The sequence below is a fragment of the Engraulis encrasicolus genome, chromosome 11 (assembly GCF_034702125.1).
Source record: "Engraulis encrasicolus isolate BLACKSEA-1 chromosome 11, IST_EnEncr_1.0, whole genome shotgun sequence".
Taxonomy (NCBI): Eukaryota; Metazoa; Chordata; class Actinopteri; order Clupeiformes; family Engraulidae; genus Engraulis; species Engraulis encrasicolus.
In genome coordinates, this window is record NC_085867.1 from 26,501,613 (window position 1) to 26,525,869 (window position 24,257).

General features: G+C 43.8%; 1 protein-coding gene across 1 annotated transcript in view; it reads right to left on the reverse strand.

Annotated features, from left to right (window-relative positions):
* The window catches only part of tmc2a (transmembrane channel-like 2a), a 28,835-nt gene extending 5,715 nt beyond the window's left edge, over window positions 1–23,120 (reverse strand). Inside the window, exons 1-15 of the mRNA XM_063209689.1 lie at window positions 23,034–23,120; window positions 22,617–22,658; window positions 21,552–21,954; window positions 20,681–20,827; window positions 19,307–19,397; window positions 19,117–19,198; window positions 17,675–17,781; window positions 16,696–16,794; window positions 14,946–15,088; window positions 14,250–14,397; window positions 11,002–11,190; window positions 9,697–9,876; window positions 6,995–7,153; window positions 4,116–4,244; window positions 2,904–2,971 (exon numbers count right to left, since the gene is read on the reverse strand). Of these exons, the coding sequence (XP_063065759.1) occupies window positions 2,904–2,971; window positions 4,116–4,244; window positions 6,995–7,153; window positions 9,697–9,876; window positions 11,002–11,190; window positions 14,250–14,397; window positions 14,946–15,088; window positions 16,696–16,794; window positions 17,675–17,781; window positions 19,117–19,198; window positions 19,307–19,397; window positions 20,681–20,827; window positions 21,552–21,954; window positions 22,617–22,658; window positions 23,034–23,073 (2,027 nt within the window). The 5' untranslated portion in view covers window positions 23,074–23,120. The remainder of the gene's footprint in view (window positions 1–2,903; window positions 2,972–4,115; window positions 4,245–6,994; window positions 7,154–9,696; window positions 9,877–11,001; window positions 11,191–14,249; window positions 14,398–14,945; window positions 15,089–16,695; window positions 16,795–17,674; window positions 17,782–19,116; window positions 19,199–19,306; window positions 19,398–20,680; window positions 20,828–21,551; window positions 21,955–22,616; window positions 22,659–23,033) is intronic.
* Window positions 23,121–24,257: the final 1,137 nt, after the last annotated feature.

Genomic DNA, 24,257 nt, shown 5'->3' on the forward strand with positions numbered 1-24,257 from the left:
ATGCATTATTACATTGTACTATAAGGTGATATTCATGAACGATGAACTACTTTCAGCACTATTCTGTCCTAATTCCTTACATACATGTTTACAAAGGCTGACTAAACTAACAGAAATGAAAATAAAGTTGGCCACCTTGCAAAATCCAAAGGAAAGTGCTGAAAATAATGATTGAAATGCACATACAGACTTATGGCTGCGAAAAAATTAGGCCTATTGTCCTGTCAGGGTTTTCACAGTGGATTACAGACCAGAAGGCCAATTGAAAAAGATTCACCTGCTGGTTGCCATCTCAAATGTGCTCCAAAATTCAAAATGTTCTCTGCTTTTCAGAATGGCAGACTTTCATACATTTTTCTCAATACTATAAGACCATAATTATCAATAAAGATAAACCTATTTTCAGTTAAATCTCCTATCTACAGACGTGAGTACAAAGGTTGGCAACAGAAAGATGTACATTTCCTATAGACAATATCCTAAGGATTGTTGTCAGAAAATGATTGAATTACACATACAAAGTTGACTGCTGAAAAAAAGGCTATTGATCTGCCAAACTTTTCACATTAGATTTCTGACCAAAAGTTTTTCAGGCCTACATCTTTTTACATAAAGAAAGGGTGAGTGTGCATGCGTATGTTTGTTATCGTGCACGCGTATCCCCCGCTCATCTTTCCTCTGCTCTACAGTGTCTTTCCCCCACACACTATTCTGCCTCCTCCACCCCCTCACTCACCCCCCCCCCCCACACACTATTCTGCCCCCCAACCCCCTCAATCATCCTTCCCATGCTACTCTGCCCCCTCCACCCCTCACTCACCCCCCACTATTCTGCCCCCCACACTCAACCCCCCCTGACTCATTCTTCCTCCACCCCCCCACAAAATACTCGCCCACCCCCCCCACCCATTGTGAAAAGTTTGGCAGGTCAACACCCCCCGCCCCCACTCAACTTACCCCCCCCCCCACACACACACACACATTATTCTGCCCCCCCCGAACCCCCCACACACTATTCTGCCCCCCCACCTCCTAATTCAACCCCGACTCCAACCCCACTCTGCCCCCCTACCCCCACACTCATCCCCTCATTCATCCCCCCCGCTCCTCCACATCATTCGGTCCTCCCTACCCCCCCACCTTCGCCCCCCAACACACACACACACACCCTGTCTACTACTGTGTCTATGTCAGTGTATGTAAAGAAGCACACTGGCCACACACACTTGAGAAAAGCGCACTCAGGCACACGTACACACACATACCGTACAAACGCACGCACACACACACACACAAGCGCGCGCACACACACACACACACACACAAACGCACACACACACACACACACGCGCGCGCGCACACACACGCACACAAGCGCGCGCGCGCACACACACACACACACACACACACACACACACACACACACACACACACACACACACACACACACACACACACAAACGCACACACACACACAAACACACACACACAGTTTGGCAGGACAATATGCCTTTTTTCAGCAGTCCACTGTGTTTGTGAAATTCAATCATTTGACAACATTCCTTTGGATATTTCAAAGTGGCAAGATACAGGGGTGGACAAAATAACTGAGACACCTATCATTTTTAGTGTAGGAAGTTTCATGGCTCAAGTGGACCAGCCTGTTGGCCAATACAATCTTCATTAATGGCACATTGCACCAGTAAGCTGAAGTGTGAAGGTTCAATTAGCAGAGTAAGAGCACAGATTTGCTCAATATTTTGCAATGCACACAACATTATGTGTGACATGTCAGAGTTCAAAAAGGAGAAATTCTTCATACGCGTGAAACTGTTGCATCTTTGACAGAGAAGTCTTTGTGATGTATCGAGAGCCACAGTATCCAAGGTAATGTCTGCATACCACCAAGAAGGATGAACCACATCCAACACTATAATGCGGACGCAAGAGGAACTAAATGACACTAACATGACAGGTGTCTCAGTTATTTTGTCCACCCCCTGTATTCATGCCTTTTTCTAGACAACCTTTATACTCACGTCTGTAAGGAGATAGGACAATTTAACTGAAAAATAGGTCATCTTTATTGGTAATTATGGCCTTACAGTATTGAGAAAAATGTGTGAAAGTCTGCCATTCTGAAAAACAGAGAACATTTTGAATTTTGGAGCACATAGATGGCCCCAAGTTTTCTTCTTTTTCAATAGGCCTTCTGGTCTGTAATCCACTGTGAAAACCCTGACAGGACAATAGGCCTAATTTTCACAGCCATAGACTCTGTATGTGCATTTCAATCATTAATTTCAGCATTTTCCTTTGTATATTGCAAGGTGGCCAACTTTATTTTTATTTCTTTTAGTTTAGTCACCCTTTGTAAACATGTATGTAAGGAAATAGGACAGAATAGTGCTGAAATTAGTTCACCGTTCATGAATATTACCTTATAGTACAATGTAAAATGCATGAAAACAAGTCATTTTGGAAAATGGCGGCCATATTGAATTCTGAGCAAAAATTGACGTGGCCCCATGATTTAATTTCTTCCAATAGGTCTTCAGGTCAGTAATCCACAGAGAAAAGTGCGGTAGGACGAAAGGCCTAATTTTCCCAGCTGATGACCTGTCTAAAGGGTCTGGTGAGAGCCAGGTCAAAAAATAGTAACATCTCAGCCCAAAAAGCATTTTTAAAACCCTTACATTCAGGTGGGAAGGCCAACTCATTATTTGATTGAAAAGCTTCACTACATGATAAGAACATAACTGACATTACAAAGAGTCCCATTTAGGTAACAACAGGCTTATATTCGAGGCCCTGATAGAGGGGTTAAGCCTAGGAGTTGCTCCGCAGTGAACATTTGCTGACGTTCTGCATGGACTAGAGTAGTTCATCAATTTCAGACTTACCAAATCATTCCTTGATTGAAGACCAAACCCAGGACATTTCCACTGATATCAAACTCTCCATACGAAGGCTGAACAATTTGAAGATAGGGTGGTTAATATACGGTTTGAAAGGTAACATTAGAATATTCCAACACGTTTGTTTCACTTTGTATTCAAAAAGACATCCAACTACCACCATGGATATCTAGTCTGTGGAGGAGCGTGAACTCCAGCCTGTATCACATTGTAGAGCAATAGCCGGTCGGGGCATTAGAGGGTCAGTGATGTGCTGATGGTTTCTGGTTAACTAGCCCCATGCCCTGAGACCCGGCTGTGCTCACATTTTTGTTCATATTTGGGTTCACATTTGTTGGGCTTCTAGTCCCGAAAGATCCCTCCAGGTTACGCCACAAGTGAAAACATCATTGATACAGCATACAGTGATACGTCATATTCTATTCTATTCTATTCTATTCTATTCTATTCTATTCTATTCTATTTAATTCTTTCCTGTTGTGTTCTGTTCTGTTGTGTTCTGTTCTGTTCTGTTTTGTTCTGTTCTGTTCTAAAGGTGATGATACACAGAGCAACTTTTTTGGCAACATTGTTGGTCAATGACATTATTGGCTCCTTTTCCAATAAAATGACAAAGGAAATGTGTGTAATTCTGATCCAGTTTCTCCAGATAAAGTGTAGTAAACTGTCCAAATAACATCTTATAGTAAGGTTGCTTAAAAGTGATACTCAAAAAAAGTTGCCTAGCATACCTGTCAACCATCCCTAATTTCACGGGAAATTTTGGACTTATTCCCCGCTGTCTTCCCGATTTGGTATTTTCCCCAAAAATATCCCTATTTTTCCCATTATCAAAAAAACTAGCCCCACAGCCCTGTCAGTTTAGCACAACTAGCCACACCCCCTCTATTTGTAGAGAAGCTGAACGGGTCTTGCTTATCAAGCTACCTGCCAGTAGATTTTATGCCAGATGCTTAGTGTATCATGACCTCAAAGGTCCACAAAGTTAACAAAACATAATTTCACAGTGATCAAGTTGTGTTTTCATGTGTCCAGAGAGATACCTTACATTTCTTAAAGTGATTTTGTGAAAAAACTTTAAAAAGACACTTTACTCAAAGTTTGAGTTTGTGTATTTTAGGCAAAAAAAAACGTATAGCGAACTTTAATTTTGTTAACTTAGTGGACCTCTAACAGGCCAGACTGTAGTGTACTCACAAAGCCGGCCTCCAGGTCCCAGCACCAGCAGTAGTTTAGGAAGCGTACGATGAAGGCCCTGAGGAAGTCTCCAATGAGGATGGTCAGGTAGGTTACCTGGATGTCGGACACTGTCAGCTTCACAAACTCCTGAGAACAACAGCAAGATGATGTTATCACATTAACATTTTAACCCCTTAAGACACGGCATTATAAATTAGCTGTTACCAGAATGGCAATGACCAAGTCGTAATGTATTACTAAAGGCCCTGTGCACTGTCATAGTAGTGTAGTACTATAGTAGTTAACTTTAAATGTCTATTACAGCGTGCCACAGGAGGTATGGCGTGCATTAAGGGGCTACATATTCCTTCAATCTGAATCCTTCATTTCTCCTGGGTGGAGTCATTGAAACTACTGTCTCTTTTGCAACTGAGCTCTGGACAATTTAGTGAAACAAACCCAGGGCACTGGTATAGTATATTTTTAAAAAGTGTATGTATTAGTATTATATGATATGGATGTTATATTTAATTTTTGCTAATAGGAGATGATCAGCTTTCAGCAGAGTAGTTTAATTTTCCCATTACGGTAGGCTATCTATTAGTGTTTTCCCCACACAATTGCATAATGATGAATGTTGGCAAGCAGCTCATCTGTGTTAGCTTCAGTCATCATACACGGTCGTCTGTGTAAGTGTACAAGTGTACGCTTTCTCCATCGTTGATGTGACACTGGTGCTGCAGACAGACAAGATGGATGCCCGTGTGTTATGTTCTTTTTCTTGTAAACAACACAAAGCTTCAGCCTTCATTACCTACAGCTCATTTTTGTGCCATCCACCATTCAACCATATCGCCTTTCACTGCTCCCGCCTCCCGGAGCAATGAACAGGGTCCTGTATGAGAATGTTAATGATGTTCTCCTGACATAATAGAATGGATGGGTAACAGAATATAGCACGGCATGCCAGAGATGTACAGTATATCACGAAAGTGAATACACCCCACACAGTTTTGCAGATTTTTGAGTATATCTTTTCATAGGAAAGCATTACAGAAATGTAACTTTGACACAATGATTAGTGACCTTTTAACAACATATTTAACCGCTTAAATTTCTTGTTCACTCAGAAAAAAACTAAATACAGCCATTAATGTTTGAACATGTACTCACAAAAGTGAGTACACCCCAGATTAAAATCCGGTAGAGAAGGGGCTATGTTGGCTCGAAACGTCTCGAAATGAAACAAAATGAAAAGGGATGACAAGGGAGGTCATCAGTGTGCGTTTCAACCTTTCTTTGCATTGAACTTTTACATTTTGAGTCTGCATCTGGCTCAAATAGATTGGTGTGAGATTTGAATGCAATCCTATGGAGAATATCATGATCTGCTTCAGTAGTCACAGTGCATGTTGACATGTATGTTTCTTTTAGGTGTATTTCAGATTGCCAATGTTGACAGCATTCATGCATCCCCAAACCATGTCAGTCCCACTACCATGCTTGGCTTATGAGAGGATACACCTTTTTTTGTAAAACTCACTTGTTTACCACCACACATGCTTGACACCATCTAAAGCAAATTTGTTTATCTCATATTCTCTATCGGATTTTAATCTGGGGTGTACTCACTTTTGTGAGTACATGTTCAAACATTAATGGCTGTATTTTGTTTTTTTCTGAGTGAACAAGAAATGTAAGCGGTTAAATATGTTGTTAAAAGGTCACTAATCATTGTGTCAAAGTTACATTTCTGTAATGCTTTCCTATGAAAAGATATACTCAAAAATCTGCAAAACTGTGAGGGGTGTATTCACTTTCGTGATATACTGTATGAAACCAAATGGTTTGGATTACAGACAGGAAGTGGTTAGGATTACGACACGGGCAGCCATGGCATGGACTAATGGTTAGGTGGTTATCGAGTCTGTAAAAAGACATCGAAAGGTTGCAGGTTCTAATGCTATGCTTTCAACCATGGTTGAAGTGCTCTTGAGCAAGGCACTTACTCTGTTAAGTCATGGGCCCTGTTATAAATTCGCTGTTATCAGAATGGCAATTATCAAGTTGTAATGAATTACTAAAGGCTCTGTTTGTAATGTTCTAGTTGCACAGTTTTATGGTAGGATTACGATAGTGACAGCCATGCCTCTTTCCGGAGAACTACTGTCACCAAAATAGTAAAGTCATGATCTGTTATTTCAGACTCATGGTGATGTGATTTCAATGTCGTTTTGTTGTAGTTTTTGTTGTTTGTTGTTTTCCACAAATATTGAATAGATCCGTCGATGGGCTACTGGTTAGACAGTCAGTAATGGTATCGGAAGGGTGCAAGAGCCCTTGAGTGATACACTTAACCTCCACATTGCTCCAGGGACTGTAACCAATATCCTGCAAATAACTGTATGCCACTTTGGCTAAGGGTATCCTCATGCAATGTAGAGTAATGTGCGAATTACATCGCTCTTAGAATCCTATGCATGGCTGAAGTGCCCTTGAGCAAAGCAAAGCAACAAACCCAGCATTTCTCCAGGGACAATACCCTGCACCGGGTGTCAGGGTAGCTGACAGGGGGAGGGTAAAGGGGTATGTTGTTCCAGGCCCAGGGAGATAGGGGGCCCAGAATTGGGTCCCCATTACATTGTCTGTGTTGGGTAGGGGGCCCTTTCAGATGACTTTGTCCCGGGCCCAGCACAAGCTGTCAGCGGCCCTGCCGGGTGTACCCTAATAATGGGAAGTCACGTTTTGATAAAGGTGTCAGCAATGCCATGGTGGTCTTCCAACAGGGGCTGTGGATGGCATCTAAGTGTAATGTCATGTAATGTAGTGTAATGTAAATACAATGACAATGTAGGTCTCCCATTTTATTGTAATGCAATGTCATGAACTGTACTTACAATGCCAACCATGGTCTCCCAGCAGGGCCCGCGGATGGCATCTGCGGGGTCAATGGGTGGAGGCGTGGCCTCGCTGTCATTGCTGTAAAGCGAGAAGTTGGCGTGGTACTCCTTCAGGAACCAGATGGACGCGTTCCTTATCTCCTGCTCCTCCACTAGCTGCAGAACACAGAGCCCAATACAACCCAATGGAACAAAAGGAGAACAGAACAATGACCCAATGGAACCCAATGGAACAACAGGAGAACAGAACACAGGACCCAATAGAACAAAGTAGAACAGAACACAGAACCCAATAGAACCCAGAAGAACAGAACCCAGAACCCAATGGAACAACAGATCAGAACACAGAACCCAATGGAACAAGGTAGACCAGAACACAGAATATGATTGAACCCAATGGAACACCGTGGAACAGAACCCAGTAGAACCCCGTGAAACTCAGTAGAATAGAACACAGAAACAGAACCCAATATGTTTTGCTTGTTTTTTTTTGTTTTTTGTTTTTTTTTACAAAATTTCACTTTGACGTGAAACAGGTTTAAACAACTACTGTTTTCAGGCAGAAAATGTTAGGAAAATGTTAGGAAACAGCAGTGTGTAAGTCTATGCCACCGGATGCAACTTGCACCTGCTTTAAATATTGAACCGAAGGTGTCTGACGTCATGGGAAAAGGACAAAAGAGCCCAATAGCACAGGACCAAAGATGAACTGAATACAGATGAAGAGAGCTAAATACCTTCGAGACAGGGTAGAGCTGGACAGAATTGAATAGCATCTGATTGAACTGTACAGAATAGAATTGAGTAACGTTCTTTGCCTTATCACTCAAAAATCAATGATCTTTTGCTTTCTTGTATTCATAGAAAATGTATTTTGAACTATGCTACTTCACCCCTAATCTGGTTCTCACACAGATGGTTGGGCGAAAATGCCCGAGGGGTCTGCGTGAGAACCAGGCTACTTCACCCCCTGCCTACAGCAATGGCACTGCACTGATCCATTCTGCTACTTCACAGCTTCAGTGATGTGTCACCATAGGGGTCATGTGAGTCACACCTCGCCTGGCTCTTTAATGTTCTGGCTCATTAATTATGAAGAGGTCTCAGTGTCCCTCTAAACTGTCTGATAAACCATCACTCAGTGTAATGGGACGTTCTCAGAGTGACCTGTTGTTTTTTGAGAACAGCACTTCACAAAGGAAACTCATTATGTGCCGTGCCTCTGCAACACCCCCCTTCCACCTCTCTCACGAACAGAGAAGCATTCACTCACACACAGAGAAGAAGCCGACAGGTTGGGCAAAGGGGTCTCTTTTCCCTGGCCCAGGGAGACGGGGGGGGGGGGCCGGGGGGGGCGGGGGGGACGGGGGTGGGGGGTGGGGGGGTGTTGGTGCAGAATTGGATCCTCATTACATTGTATGTATTGAGTTTGGGGCCCTATCAGATGTCTTTGTCCCGGGCCCAGCCAAAGCTGTCAGTGGCCCTGCTCACACATACACATGAACATCACACACGCACAACACATATACTTAATTTCCTTCAGGATCAATAAAGTTAGTCTACTCTACACAGGGCACATACTCACATAGATTCACATACACATATGGGCAGTCATGGGGGAGCGGTTAGGGCGTCAGACTTGTAACGCCAAGGTTGCCGGTTCGACTCCCGACCCTCCAGGTTGATGGGGGGAGTCAGTAACCAGTGCTCTCCCCCATCCTTCTCCATGACTGAGATACCCTGAGCATGGTACCGTCCCGCCCCACTGCTCCCTTGGGGTGCCATTGGGGCCTGCCCCCTTGCACCGGTGAGACATATATTTCCTTGTGTGCGGTGAAGTGCTGTGTCACAATGACCATGGGAGTTGCAGTTTCCCAGATGGGCTTCACATCCGCACACCAGGACTTGACACTTTTTCACTCACCGGCCACTGTGGCTATAACGGATACTTTCGTTTCGTGAAAAATGCTGCTGCTGAATGCTGCATTTTACCCCAAACTATGTAATCATCAAACAGTTGGCTAAAGTGAAACAGCAGCATAGCATAAAGTGACAGAACGCAGAACATTGACCATATTGAGTATCCTTGCCTGGGTCTGTGTGTGTGTGTGTGTGTGTGTGTGTGTGTGTGTGTGTGTGTGTGTGTGTGTGTGTGTGTGTGTGTGTGTGTGTGTGTGTGTGTGTGTGTGTGTGTGTGTGTGTGTGTGCGCGTGTGTGCGTACGTGTGTGCGTGCGTGTGTGTTCGAGTGTTTGTGTGGAGCAGGGCTTGACATTAGCACCTGCAAACTGGCCAAATGCTGGTAAAACCTGGCTGCAGCTGGTAGTCATTTCAGTGTCATTATCCAGGTAACTTATTCCTGGGTAAAGCATATCAGAGTACCCTACAATACATGTACATTCCATTGTTTGCCCCTTGTGTATAATTTTTTGTTTCAATTTGTTTGATTTATTTCCTTGTAGAAAGGTATGCACTTATCTTCTTGCTTTAGCACTTCATGTAGCACTTACTGTAAGTATCATGATAAAGGAAAAGAACAATACCCGCACACTCAGCGAAACCACACACAGTACACACACACACACACACACACACACACACACACACACACACACACACACACACACACACACATGCACACACAGCAGTATCCCCACAAAACTGTGCACGATACGATACATCCTTGCAGCAGCAGGCTGACCTTATTGTTGACCTCGTCGAAGAGTGCGAAGAGGAATGTGTAGAGGTTCCCGAGGAAGAGGGCGAAGATGCGGCCCAGCTGCCACTTGAGGGCGATACGTGGATGGTAGTCCTCCAGCTCAGCGATGGTCTCAAACAGGGGCGGGCACACCAGACCCAGCAGAGACATGACGATCTCTAGCTGTTGGATACAGCAAAACACACAGTAGGACCTTGGTCTCCAAACAAAGGCCAGTGGATCAAATCCATCCCGGGCATGCCAAAGATTTGGCCCGCCATGAGGTCAGAATAAATGAAAACATAAATGTATGTGATTTTCAATCACTGAAACTTCAGTGGGTCATATTCAGAGCATTCAGAGAGTTAGATCTTATGCTAACAGTCTCATAACAGACAATGGCAAGAAGGGAAAACGGAAAAGTGAAAATCTGTTCTCTGCCTATGTAGTAGACATTTAACTTGTTTCTCATTGGGTTGGGGCATTGGTTTGGTCCGCAGCCTCACTTGCTCTACATAATTTGGCCCTTGAAGAAAAATAATTGGAGACCAGTGAGGACATGCAGACCACCAAACAGGGGCACACAGCAGAGCCAGCAGAGACATGATGATCTCCAACTAGCTGCACAATGCAGACATTCTGATCTCTAAAATGACCTTAAAGGTCATTTTAAAAGGTAATCTAAAATGACTTAAAGGTCATTTTAAATATTAAATATTAAATATTGTTAGTTAAGATAAGATAGACGCCAAAGATGCTTTGCTAAAAGCAGAGACTGCAGGAGCAACTAAGATGTGGAAGTTGAAGCTCAAGACGGTGGACTGTACTGGTGTTCCTTGGGACCCCTTGGGACCTCAGCAGGTTAGTTTTTTATTTCCAGAATTTATACTGCCCATTCACAAATGTTACCGTTTTCATGAATACTTACCACCACCATCAAACTTTAAGAATTCATTGGGAAAATTGCATATACATTAAAAGAGGTAGGCTATTCTTCTCCATTGTCCATCATTTTGAATTTCAAGAAATAGACATTTTTAGCTGCCAAACTTACTGTACTTTGGTCATACTAGTACAAATCAGTTTGTTACTTTGGAAATATTCATGAAAAGATCAACTTTGACAGTATACGTATAGCACAGTTTCAATGAGCAGCATAGTTGCAATACCTACTCTCGTCACCATCCTAAACAGTGCACATTTAACATCATGGATTAGGATCTCTACTTGTTTAGCAATGGTCTCAGGGGTGCCCCCTCGTCATTATTTAACCCCCCCAAAAGGTTAGACTTGATCCCTCCCTCATACCTCATTCTTCTCGTACCAGCTGAGGTCGTCCCGAAGGGCAAACTCCTGCGAGCGCTTGACCACGAAGAAGATAAGGTATCCACTGCCCCCCAGCATGCAGGTGATCATGAAGTTGGCCAGCACCCTCAGGAACCGACGCAGGTGGATGTTCTCATCCTTCTGGTTCTCTTGTTCGTCCACAATGGACTCCTGCACAGTGAAGACAAAGGGGTCAGTTGTCCCGGGCCTGAGGGGTGTGGGGGGGTTGAAGGCAGATTTGGATCCACATGTACTTGGGTGAGGGGGCCCTTCAGATGACTTGGTACCAGGCCTGGCCAAAGCTGTCAGCAGCCCTACTCTAGTGTTGAATTAACATTTCAACATTTGACTATGTTACACAATATTTTTTTGGGAGTTAGAAACTTGACTGTCAAAATTCGCCCTATCTCGCAATGGTGAAGATGGTTTATTTGTCATTATCAACAACTCCACAAAGTTTCATCAAAATCCGTTCATAACTTTTTGAGTTATCCTGCTGACAGGATTCCCTTTTAACTTAATTTAAGAGTTTTTTGGGGAAACTCAGAATAGTCTGAGGGGAAAAAACTACTTAGTTAGGAAGAAATCTCAGGCAGAGACCCACGACCACCTAGGGAAGCCCCCTGCCAGGGCATGTTAGCTTATAGGCCTACGTAGAAGGATCGGAGAGGGATCGACTTCTTGCACATGTGAGGAGAGATTAAGAAAGGTATTAAATTCTACTTAATTCTATTCTATTCTTAATAATAAATAGCCTAATACATTTTTACTCAAAGTGCCTTTCAAAATACCCTAATGTACAAAACAGCAATGTGTGCACTAGAGTGAAAGTGAAAGTGAAAGCCTATTGGGAAACTCCAACTCCCATTGTCATTGTGACACAGCAATCCACAGCACACAAGTGAACACTGCACACTGCACACAACGAAATTGCATTTATGCCTCACCCGTGCAAGGGGGCAGCCCTCAGTGGCGCCCCATGGGGAGCAGTGCGGTGGGACGGTACCATGCTCAGGGTACCTCAGTCATGGAGGAGGATGGGGGAGAGCACTGGTTGATTACTCCCCCCACCAACCTGGCGGGTCGGGAGTCGAACCGGCAACCTCTGGGATGCAAGTCTGACGCCCTAACCGCTCACCCATGACTGCCCAAACTAGAACAAACAAGACGAAAATCAGTTCAACCGCTGCAGTCAGCCCTGCATCTCACAGACTCCTGCAGGACATGCGAAAAGCGCATCTGTTTTCAGATTGTTCTTGAAAGGTGACACTTGCTTCCCATTTGCAATTGTGTTCACGCAGCAAGATGTGGCACAGTGCAGAGCAGCGCAGCAGGAAACCTAACCGGTGCCATTTAACCCCTCACACGTGTGAGACTGCGCAGGGCAGCCATGTCAACATTGATCACAGGGCCCCAGGGTAAAACACTGGTAGGGCATCCCATGCGTCCTGCCAAGGTCATAATAGGGCCCCACCACTAAAACAAGAGGGCCCTGGGCCCACGGGCAAATGCCTTGCTTTAACCCCCCTCGTGCACTGGGAAAAGTGCTGCTCTCAATGGCACTTCTGGCATCAGGTGGATTTGAACCTGCAACCTTTAGGTCAGAGGTCTGTTACCTGAAGCATTCAAACCCTTGAGGCTCCTATGGCATGGTGTATGTTACGGCCAGGTCACTATACTGCATCTCTACACTACTTGGCTGATTAGGTACTTAGTGTATCAGAATAAAACGCTTTTATAACCTACATACAGTACGGTACCTAAAAGCGTATGTGAAAAGTATACGTTTCGACCTAATGTGCGTCAGTTAGGGGTGGGCGGTATGACTAAAAATGTTTACCGTAGTATAATTTTAGCCACGGTATCATGGTATACCGTATGTATTGTATGGTATTGTAGGCTACATTTGCGTAAAATTGATGGATTTGCAGGGCTTTTTCTAGGATTTTTTGGCATGAGGGAGCATCATGGCAAGTTGCGGGGGGTGAAGGGGGGAATTTACTAGGGGCGCTCAAAAAAGTATGAGGGTGCACCCGCGGAGTTATGAGGGTGGAGCGCCCCTATTTCCCCGTTCAGAAAAAGCTCTGGATTTGTGTGAAATTGAAGCATTCCGTTGCAAAATGACCAATTTTTTTTTTTTTTGAAACCTTTGCATTAAATTATTGGAAATGACAATTCAGATGTCCTTTCATCTATGTGTGAATGACATTTAACATTCAAATCTTTTAGAAACAAACAAAAACTATGTAAAAATGCATTTTGCAATGCAATGCAATGCAATGCAATGGGCTACCCAATTACAACACTGTTAATTTCACCAAGTCTCGAAGGGGTTAAACTAGGGACGGGAAAAGGGAGGGGAGTCAAACTGAACAGGATTTTATCCATATTGTTCATTGCACCTTTTTTCTATTTCTGGAGAGGGAAATTTGGAAATGTGTGCTAGCATCTGTGATTATGCCAAGCCTTATGCCTTGTTCACACCAGTAGCGACCAACACGAACGGAGCGACGGAAGTAATTATTTCTGTATGGAGGGTGCACGACCAGCGCTACCCAGAACGAATTTGCTAGAGGTGAAGCAAACTGAACGACGAGAGCGAATTTTAACGATTAAAGTCAAGCTAATCGTATTGTAATGAGCTATACCAATTCGAATGTTCACATCTCCGAATATCCCAGGCTGTCAAGCCAGAGCCGACCAAGAGCGAACTACGCTGCCTGGTAGCGGAGGTAGCAGAAGAAGTTTCGCCTTGAATTTGCTGTATTCGCTCTGGGCACGGCATTGACATGTTTGATTTAGCTAATCACATAGGCCTAATGGCTCTGTCTTGACAGCCTGGGACATTGGTTGATATGAACATTCCAATTGGTTTTCGCCGTCATAGCTCATTACCATAAGATTAGCTTGACTTTAATCGTTAAAATTTGCTCTGGTCACTCAGTAACTGTGAAAATGTTATTTGGCTGGAACAACAGGTACATCTGGGTGTCATCAACTAAGCAGTGATAGGATGACACCCAGATGTGTTCGAATGACATGTTCGAATGACACGTCCCAGGGAGGTGTACATTGCGAACAGAAGGGGCCCCAGCACTGTTCCTTGTGGTACGCCTGTGGTGAGGGTGTGAGTTGATTGAAGACAGTAACGATTGAGAGACAAACAAATAGACTGACAGACAGAACAGAGAGAGAGAGAGACAGACAGGCAGACAGGCATGCTACAATACCTTGAAGCTTGTGGTGATGGAGGCGAATTTGTTGTCGGCTGTCTCCGGGTTGCCGATTAGGTAGTCCCAGCTGGTGAACATCTTCCAGGAGAAGGTGAACTCATTATCTGCATCATCCCCTCCCCCTACATCCGCATTCTTAGCCATCCTGGAGTGACAGAAACAGTGCATCTCTGAAGAACCTCATTCATTCATCCAGTTATCACACACAATATTGTTTTAGGCAACTGGACTTTTTGTAGCTTGAAAACATGTTGTTGCTTGATGGCATTCATTTACAGTCTATTGTCCAGTCCTTGTTTCAATATATTGGTTTACAAAGATATCAAAGATAACAAAGTGTAACAAAGAGAATGTATAATGTTGTGTATTTTCACTGTGCCACAACAGTACAAGCTAAGGTGTTGCATTACAGTTATATACTAATATATACTGTACGTACTACTTTGTATAAAGAGACTGCTGTAGATAGAACAGTAGTCGCTGTTCGTCATACTTCTAATTAAATGCTAGATGACTAGATTTCTTTTTAATTGGACGCTATCTAAAGTGGTGAAATGAGATATATTGGGCCACTTTGGGCCATTCGCTTACCGGTATATACAAAAAAGTGGCCCAATTTACCTGAATTCACCATAATCTAAAGTACTGTGGAAAAGTGAAGAGGTTCTTCAACTTTGTAGAGGGGGGACGTACGTTCTGATGACCACCATGAGGCTGTAGCCAAAGGTCCCTATGCCCACCATCAGGTAAGCCAGGGGCAGCCTGAACTTGAGGGGCCCTACTGTTCTCTTGTCATTGTAGTACCCATAGAAGAGTATAGAATACTTGCAGTAACCCTGAAATAATACAAGGGAAGCTTTTATGTCGACATGATGTGTATACACTATGATCAGCAATATGATTTTTGACACATACCTACAGGCCTACATACAGTATAAAGAATTCAATTATTAATTGAATCAATTTACTCTGGTAATTACAGTACATCAGTAATGTTAAGGTAACTAATATAAAGACAACAAATATAATTACGATGTAAACAATATATGCATCACACTTGACCAGAACAGTTAAATGGATTTTATTAGCTAACTCAGTGGTTTCCAAACTTTTCTGTTGAGGACCCCCTTTGTACCTTAGATTTTTGCAACAACCCTCACCCCCACTCCCAGAAATTACATTGCATTACATTTAGTTGACACTTTTATCCAAAGCAGTTATTTACAGGGTATTGGTTACAGTCCCTGGAGCAGTATGGGGTTAGGTGCCGTGCTCAAGGGCACCTTATCCATGGAGTGTGGTAGGGAGTGAAAAGGTGGGATTCGAACCTACAACCCTCTGAGCTAAAGCCCGTTTCCTTAGGCCACTGCTGCCCCATTAGGTCACGGCACAGACACAGCTTTAGTGAAGGCCGTCAGTTCGGCCTGATAGTTTATACGTTTTTGACGAAACAATTCATCTGATTTATCCTTACACCTGATGTTTGTGGCACCTGAGGTTACGTGGCCTTAAACTTTCTGCCACTAGCACCTTCAGACAGTGGTCTTTCCCCACCAGAAGGCCTCCTCATCACCAGCCGATATGACTGATAGTACAGGTCAATCTTAATGGCCAAACATACTCACTACCAGTCAAAGTGACTGTACGTTGTCTTTTTTAACCGCCAAATTGAGTTTTCACCTGCATTTGGGCGACTGGCAGGTGTTGATTGAATAGCCCTACCAGAGGCGTTTTTAGTGAAGAGGAGACGGCGCATTGACAAAATCGCCCGCGAAGATGAATGGGGACAGTCAGTAGTGGCAGTATGGCAGGTGTGTGCAACCCCCACCCGCACTGCGTTGAGCTCCACGCTCAACTGTTCTTCTCATGCTGTTATGGAAGAACTGCGCCTGTGCAGTGTCAAAATAACCAGTGAGAAAATAGGCTTTAAAAGCTTTATTTTAATTTACAAGAAGAAACTAGACACACAATAACTTAGCAACTTTTCACTGTGATTTTCCATGTGGTTTTCTTGACAATGAGAGTATTTTTTCCCAATCACTTTCAGAGGGTATGCTGTTACTCATCCAAAATAGATTCCCCAAGGCATAGCCAAGATGGCCAGAAGTGTAGCCTGATCATCATCTTTCCACTATCATCAACTTTCCAATCTCTTTGAGACTTGGTCTGACCAAGAGCATAACAATTAACATTTCCCAAACGGGAATTCCCAAACGGCCTCCATTGGTTTGCTAATGATTGTTTGCTCCCCAACAAAGTGGGAGGAGTTCCCGATTTTGCGGGAGCACAGAAAGTACTTGCATTGCTCTTGACCTGACTGGTAGTAATGCTGAAGCTGTTGCGTCACTAGGAGGGCACGGCCTGGCTACACAGAGTGAGGTCACTTAGCTAGAAGAACTTTGGCCTTACCCCCAACCTGTTGGAAACCACTGAGCTATCTTACATTAAAGTCCATCAGCACAGAGTAGTCCATGGCGGTATCCTGCTGGGCGCGCGGTACTGTTTTCCGTGGTATGGCCCCATACGGCAGTCCCATTAACACCTGCAGTCACATGGGCCATTAGCCAGCATTGGTTACACCGTCTTTTATGTTCATATCACTCAAAAAAACACGTTTTGAAGGGTCATATCGGTCACAGGGCCGTCAGTTTTATGCTTATATTCATAAGACGCTGTAAACACAGATGTGAATGGTTATACAGATCATAGGGCCTTACAAAATGTAAAGTACTTGATGCTTTGTTTTCAAAATATGTTATACATTTGTTGTTACCAGCATGGCAATGACCAAGCCATATTGTATCACTGAAGACTCAGTGCAATGTAGCAGTAGTGTAGTGATATGGTAATAAAGTCTTTTTAAGAGTGTACCGTCACACCGGTGTGACGGGAATGTTCGGGCAGTGAAAGTTCTATAGAATTCTGGGCGTCATTCAATACAATTTGGAATTTTAGAATCTTGCATTGTTATAGAACGCATTCTTTTTATAGAATGTTCAAAAACCCACCCTCTTAAAGGTTAACGACTACAGTAGTACACAGCTCAACTGGCAGCAGCACGGTGTGCATTATGAGGCTACGAATAATGCTTTAAAAGTACAGCCATGCATCCCAAGCTTAATGCATGTATTATTAGTGTTGTGAGTATGCAAGTTGGTGGTAAATATGGTGGTAAATATGTTGCAATGATTATGTTTCTTAGATAGTCCACTAGAAACAAACAAAAAATCTGTTTGCAGCGCCCTAACGTGTGCTACTGCTGAAACAACACTGACTCATCTATCTATCTATCTATCTATCTATCTATCTATCTATCTATCTATCTATCTATCTATCTATCTATCTATCTATCTATCTATCTATCTATCTATCTATCTATCTATCTATCTATCTATCTATCTATCTATAGGTTGACGTCTGACCTCTGGGAGTACGACGAGGCCAAAGGTCAGGCTGAAGAGCACCAGGTTCAGGCCGTACATCCAGCGCAGGAAGATGAAGTAGGACGCCACCGATGAGCCGAAGTGACCTGGTACACACCACATCACAGACAAGCATAAACAAAAAACATACAAACAAGCAACACAATACGTGTAAATAGGCTACTACTGCTGCTACTACCTCTATTGAAGCAGGATGCTAATGACGAGCCGAAGTCACCTGGAAGGCTCCACATCACAAATAAACAAATAAATAAGACTACTACCACTACTATTACTACTACTATTACCACCACCACTACTACTACCACTGCTGCTACTACTACTACTGCACTACTACTATGATTACTATTACTAACAGTAAAAATAGTGACACCTACAAGGAGGACAAGAATAAAACCCAAAAAGACCTGGTGTGGACCTAACCTGACTCTCGCCAGCTGTGTTTCGCCTCCGTCTTCACTATACCATCTGGCTTTCAGCCACAACAGATACGTTTTCAAAAGGCTTCTTATCAAAAGGCTCCTTATCAAAAATAAGATTGGATAAATAACCTGTCCATCATCTTTACTGTTGCACCACTTCAGCCACCCGCATTGAACTCAACCCGTAATGCAGCTGAGAGCGACGAATGGAAGATGAGCCATAATGCCGCCCATCTATGGAGAATCTCAACCTGATTGGTTAATTCGTTCAAAAACGACTCATAACTTCACTCAGATGGTTGTGTAACGGAGGCCTGCCGAAGCCTCAATACAGTGCGGGAGCTTTGGGCTATCGGACCAGCCCTTTAGCTCAGTGGTCTCGCACTGTGCCTCCCATTGCCGAACCAATGCGTTGACAAGGTGGCGAGTTCGCAGGCACGAACTGTGCGGGAACCTGACCTCTGTTACAGGAAACCAGAATGCCCTCACATGGAGTTTGGTGAAACACAGCCATATGGCGTAAGTCAGGTTAGTAGGGACCAGGATCAAAGATGATAACATCAGAATTGTGATTAGAGTCCATTTAAAGGTCCTCTGACGACTAAAGTGCTGTCACTATTAATGAGCGTTACATGTCTAAAAAAATACTTCACTTGCTGATATAATCTTTATTATTTTGCATTAATCTAACAATGGATATTAACCACAGAAATATAAGCAGGCCTACATTGTCAATACTGTATAGTTGAGGTACTCTATTTGATCTTTTGGTGGCAGAGCATTGTGACTGTACAGTACATTTCATGTCCTGTACTCCTGTTCCCTGCTGCCTTTCACAGAAGTGAGTCGTTTCTTATAAACCACATAGGAATAGACTGACTTGATGGATGATTTAGAGACTGATAATTCCATGATGCATGTTAGCCTCTATTTTGTTTCTTGTAAAAGTAATACTTGAATCAGAAATAATGGGGAGAAAGAAAGTGAAGGTAAAATTACTTTCCACTTCTTTGATCTTCCTCTCCCATGGTATGCAGGCTGTCCGGAAGTTCTCAAAATCTCGCTGAAACTTGATCCATTTCTGAAAACCAAGATGAGCACGGAAATAATTAAAACACCATGTTTTTTGTTTGTCTTGAAAAGTGAAAAAAACCCTTTCACTTTTGTAAGGAGTGTGGATGTGTGTCACCTTCATCATCATGACTTTGTAGGCGTATAGTTTTCTGCCTTTCCCCTTCCCCAGCGCTCCTTCAAACTTATCCACAAACACCTGGGCTTCCCTGCAAGTACACAATCAACCAATCGTGAAATTACTTGCTTGATCGCTTACACCAGGGGTGGGGAACCTATGTCTTGAGGGCCGTTTGTGGCCCTTGAGGCCATTTTATCCGGCCCCCGATATAGTTTGAATGATATGCAGCTTCACATGAAATGTGACATATTTTGTAAAGGAATTTTAGAAAATGCATTTGCAATACAATTAAGTTATATTCAGGGAACCTAGAGAAGATGGAGTCTGTTTTATCGGTGTCTTCCTTCAATACACAGTACTTTAGTAGCCCTAAAGTGCCAGGGGAAATCCTGGTTTGTGTTCATTGTACGGCCCTCGGAGGACTTTTACGGCCCTCTGAGTAATTTGAAGTGGCCCCTCGAATGAAAAAGGTTCCCCACCCCTGGCTTACACAGAATGATGTCCTTCAGTCTAGAGGCTTATATTGCAGCCGCTTGGGCACCATACACCAGAGTATGATGAACACACCAATGCTGTGAGCACCAATGACGAGCACATACAGTACATTGCCTCCATTCAGAGCAGGAACTTTGCCTTCTACCCCCCCCCCCCCCCCCCCCGCCCCCCCCCCCCCCCCCCCCCCCCCCCCCCGTCTCTCTCTCTCTCTCTCTCTCTCTCTCTCTCTCTCTCTCGCTCTCTCTGTTTCCTGTCTTTTCTTTCACTCATTTTCACTTACTCATTTCTGTCTGCTTGTATTATATTCTAAGAAAACATTTCAGGCTTCAGTTTCTTTGAAGGTGCACATCTAAGTCTTCTCATTCGTATTGGTTCAAGCTGCCTGCGCTAGCAGGTTTCTTTCTCAACATTACAGTTTTAGTGCTTGGAACCACGGCAGATTATCAGTCCGTTTACAGTAACAAAGGGTGCTGGTAGCATATCCTGTTTACAGTTCATGCCTATGGGCAAAGAACGTGGCTCTAACAAGTGGCGAAGGTCAGGTACTTTATGGTAAACAGTCAATAGGGGGCGTTTTGAGTCAGTTTTGAGTCAAATCCGCCATTCTGGAGTGAACAGGCAGTCATGTACGCCATTCTGGAATGAACAGCTCTGTACCAAAGAACATGGATCTAACGCTAGGCTAGGCATAATATGGCTAGCTACTTTGGCAACTTTAGCCTTATAGATAACTAACTTCTGCACTGATTGTGCCGAAAAAACACCTGCCTGCAAAGCGGGCAGAAAGACTTGTCCCTCGCCTGTCGTGCAGGCTTAGCAAGAAACATGTCTGATCTGTGATGCGTGCTGTAAGGTTATTGGTGGGCAGGCTAGTACCGGAGAACTTCTAGTCTGCGTTGCATGCGCCAGGGCTTGTTCCTGATGTTGGCAATCAGCTTCTTCTTCTCCTCCACCTGCTCCATCAGTAGTGCCATCTCGCCCTCCGACATGGAGTCCTCATCATCCGAGCTTTTAGAGTCGGAGCTGAGGGGCGCAATAATCATCTGGGATCAATAATCAATTAATCACAAGTCAATTAACCAATCAATCAATCAATCAATCAAGCAACCAAGCAAGCGATCGAGAGGAGAAGAGAAGATCGAGAAGAGTTCGTTTCAGAGTTCGGCGCTGAGGGACGTAAGAGCGAAGAGATGGAGCAAAGAGAGGAGCAAAAGGAAACCTGTCGTTAACTCTTGATGTGCTCTTTGCCCATTTTGGACCCAGCCCAGGATCAATAATCAGTCCATCCACTCATCAATCCATCCATCCATCTACGTATCCACTCGTCCATCTCTCCTTGGACATGGAGTCATGTCCAGTTCAAACAATCCATCCATCCATCCATCCATCCATCCATCCATCCATCCATCCATCCATCCATCCATCCATCCATCCATCCATCCATCCATCCATCCATCCATCTGTCCATGCACCCATCCTTCCATGCATACTCCTATTCATCCATCCATCCTTCGTTCGTTTTGGAATCTGAGCTGCGGGAGGCAAGAGCGAGGAGCACGAACAAAGAGAGCAGCAAAGACAACCTACTACAGTTCTCTCCCATTTCACTCTTTGCCCAGTCTGGGACCATTCAGGAATCAATTAAGCTTCAACCAAGCAATTAATCAATCAGTCAATTAATCAATCAATCAATCAATCAATCAATCAATCAATCAATCAATCAATCAATCAAATTCATCTGCTATACCCGCTTCCTTTGCCTTTCTTCTTGTCTTTGCCTTTCCCTTTGCCTTTGCCCTTGGCATCCTCCTTCCCTCCTTTTCCTCCCCTCTTGCCCTTCCCCTTGCCGCCCTTCCCGTCCGCGTCCTCCTCTCCCAGCTCCTCCTCCGCCTCGCCCTCCTCAGTGCTGTTCTTTGAGCCCTTCTTGCCCCTCTTTGCCCTTCCGCGCCGTCTGCCGTTGGAGGCGTCCCCGTTCTCCTCGTCGCTGTTGTCTACGATTGGCTGCCTGCCCCTCCTGCGGCCGACTTGCTTCTTCTTGGGAGAGCCGTCTTCCCCCTCCTCGCCCTCGTCTCCCCCCTCGCCGTCCTCGCTCTCCATTCCCTTGCCCCTCTTGCTGCTCTTCTTCCCTTTGCCCTTTTTCTTGGAGTCCTCTGCAGGGAAATGGCACAGATATGACCCCCATGTGAGTCAATGACCACCGGGGCTCTAAATTAACTTTTTTCATTACCAGCCAAAATGGCTAGTAGATATTAATCTCACTAGCCAAAAACACACTCACTAATGAGTCAAAGTGGCGAGTAAGTTGGTCTTTTCTACCAGCCAAACTGAATTTTCACAAGCATTTGGACGGTTGGCGGGTGTTAATTTAAAGCCCTGCTGACCACAACATCTACAGCTGTTAGCTGTTCAATACATTCAGTGATGGGGCAACCTGGCTTCAGATGCTACAATCCAGCAGTGCAACATCATTTCCCAAATGACCTGTTTTTTACATTTTGGACAGGTAAAACCAGGTTTTTTACTCTTTTTTATTTTGTGGCATTTGAGGGTAACTTTTGAATTAAATTAATTAGATTTGAATTAAACTAATGCAAAGTCGAGAAGCAAATCAGATATCAGATGACATACTTGACTGAGACATACTTTCAAGTTTGTTTTTTCAACCTCTGAAATTGAAATCGCAACGCATACACACACAAGACTACTTTTCTACAACAAATAGTTCCACCATGTCCTGTTTTAATCTCTTAGTCTGTTCACAAATAAACAATAACACACCACCAAAGTCATGACCTTAATCGTCTCGACTCACCTTCACCCCCGCTCTCCACTGCACCGTCGATATCGATCCCCACTGCAGCCGGTGTCATGTACACAGCATACCAGTGCATGGTCAGTTTACAACCAGTCTTAACCAAAGTTCATATGTGCATTGTACTGAACATTTCTTGTTTTTGCCTTGTAATTATGTACCACAGTGAATGTAGTTACAACACAATTTAAACTACACTTTATTTCAAAGGACTTTTTCAAAGGAATTTTCAACATACTCTCAATATTAATAACAGCTTCCCCATTTTAGTGAGTTTATTTCAGAAAACAGAGGGTGCATAAATGAATGTAATGAATTGTTTACTTCAATAAGTTTTACCTCAAAATTGTGAATTTCAAGACTTATTTCTCCTTATTTATTTAAACTGAGGTCATAAAATATCAAATGTTTACTCACCATCCTCCATTTTTCTCACCATGTCCCCTTTCTGTGGCATTTTCTTGTTTTTTTTTAGTCGTCTCTCACAGATTATCTGTTCTGGAATTTCGGCGAGGCTGCCCAGTGCTCAGCAACATTGCTCTGCCATCCTGTAACCGACTCCCGGTCACCATGACAACACTTAATGACCTCACATACAAAAGAGTGCGCAAAAGTTACTCGATCAGAGCATGTCACATCTTTGTTGAAAAGAAAGAAAGAGAGAGAAAGAAAAACAGTACAAAAACTGAAGTGTTTGTTTATGTTCTTAGGATCATTCGGTGAGCATGTGCACAAGGCTGTGCCATCAAAATGGGCATGCAGGTGTTTGTCTTTGGCTCAGGAGAGGAGAGTATCAGGGAGATAGCCCAGCAGCATAATGGAGTCAACTTAGCAGCAACACCACGGTGACTGACTCCACACCGAGCCCTTGAAAACAGTTATACGGTCCACCCGATCTTTTTAAACCTGCAGACCCACTCTCACTCGTCTAGGTCACACAATCCCAAAAACCACAGCTGTCACAAGAAGAAGCTGCTTAAAGATTTAGTGAAGGCTTGAGTTTCCAAATGGAGGCTGTTAGCCACAATTGTGTCGATGCTCAGTGCACAATTGGGTGGTCTTTCAGCAGGTATGAAGCTTTATTCGGATGTACTGTAGTTATGAAGTCATGTTATGTAAAATATGAATTACACCAAAATGCAACAAATGAAATGCAGCTGAAGGAAACTAAATAATACAGCCTCTCTCTCTCTCTCTCTCTCTCTCTCTCTCTCTCTCTCTCTCTCTCTCTCTCTCTCTCTCTCTCACTGAGACACTGTCAATTTCTCTCTCTCTCTCTCTCTCTCTCTCTCTCTCTCTCTCTCTCTCTCTCTCTCTCTCTCTCTCTCGCTGTCATTCTGCCTTTCTCTTGTCATCCTCTGTTCTTCTGTCTCTCTCACCTGCCGTCACTCCACGTGTGTGGCTATGCAGCTGTCCCCACAGGCTGCACTTGCTAATATGAGGCAGCTCAGTTTTCACAGCCAAATTACTCTATTACACGCTCGTCACTCGCAACACACACACACACACACACACACACACACACACACACACACACACACACACACACACACACACACACACACACACACACACACACACACACACACACACACACACACACACACACACACACACACACACACACACACACACACTGAG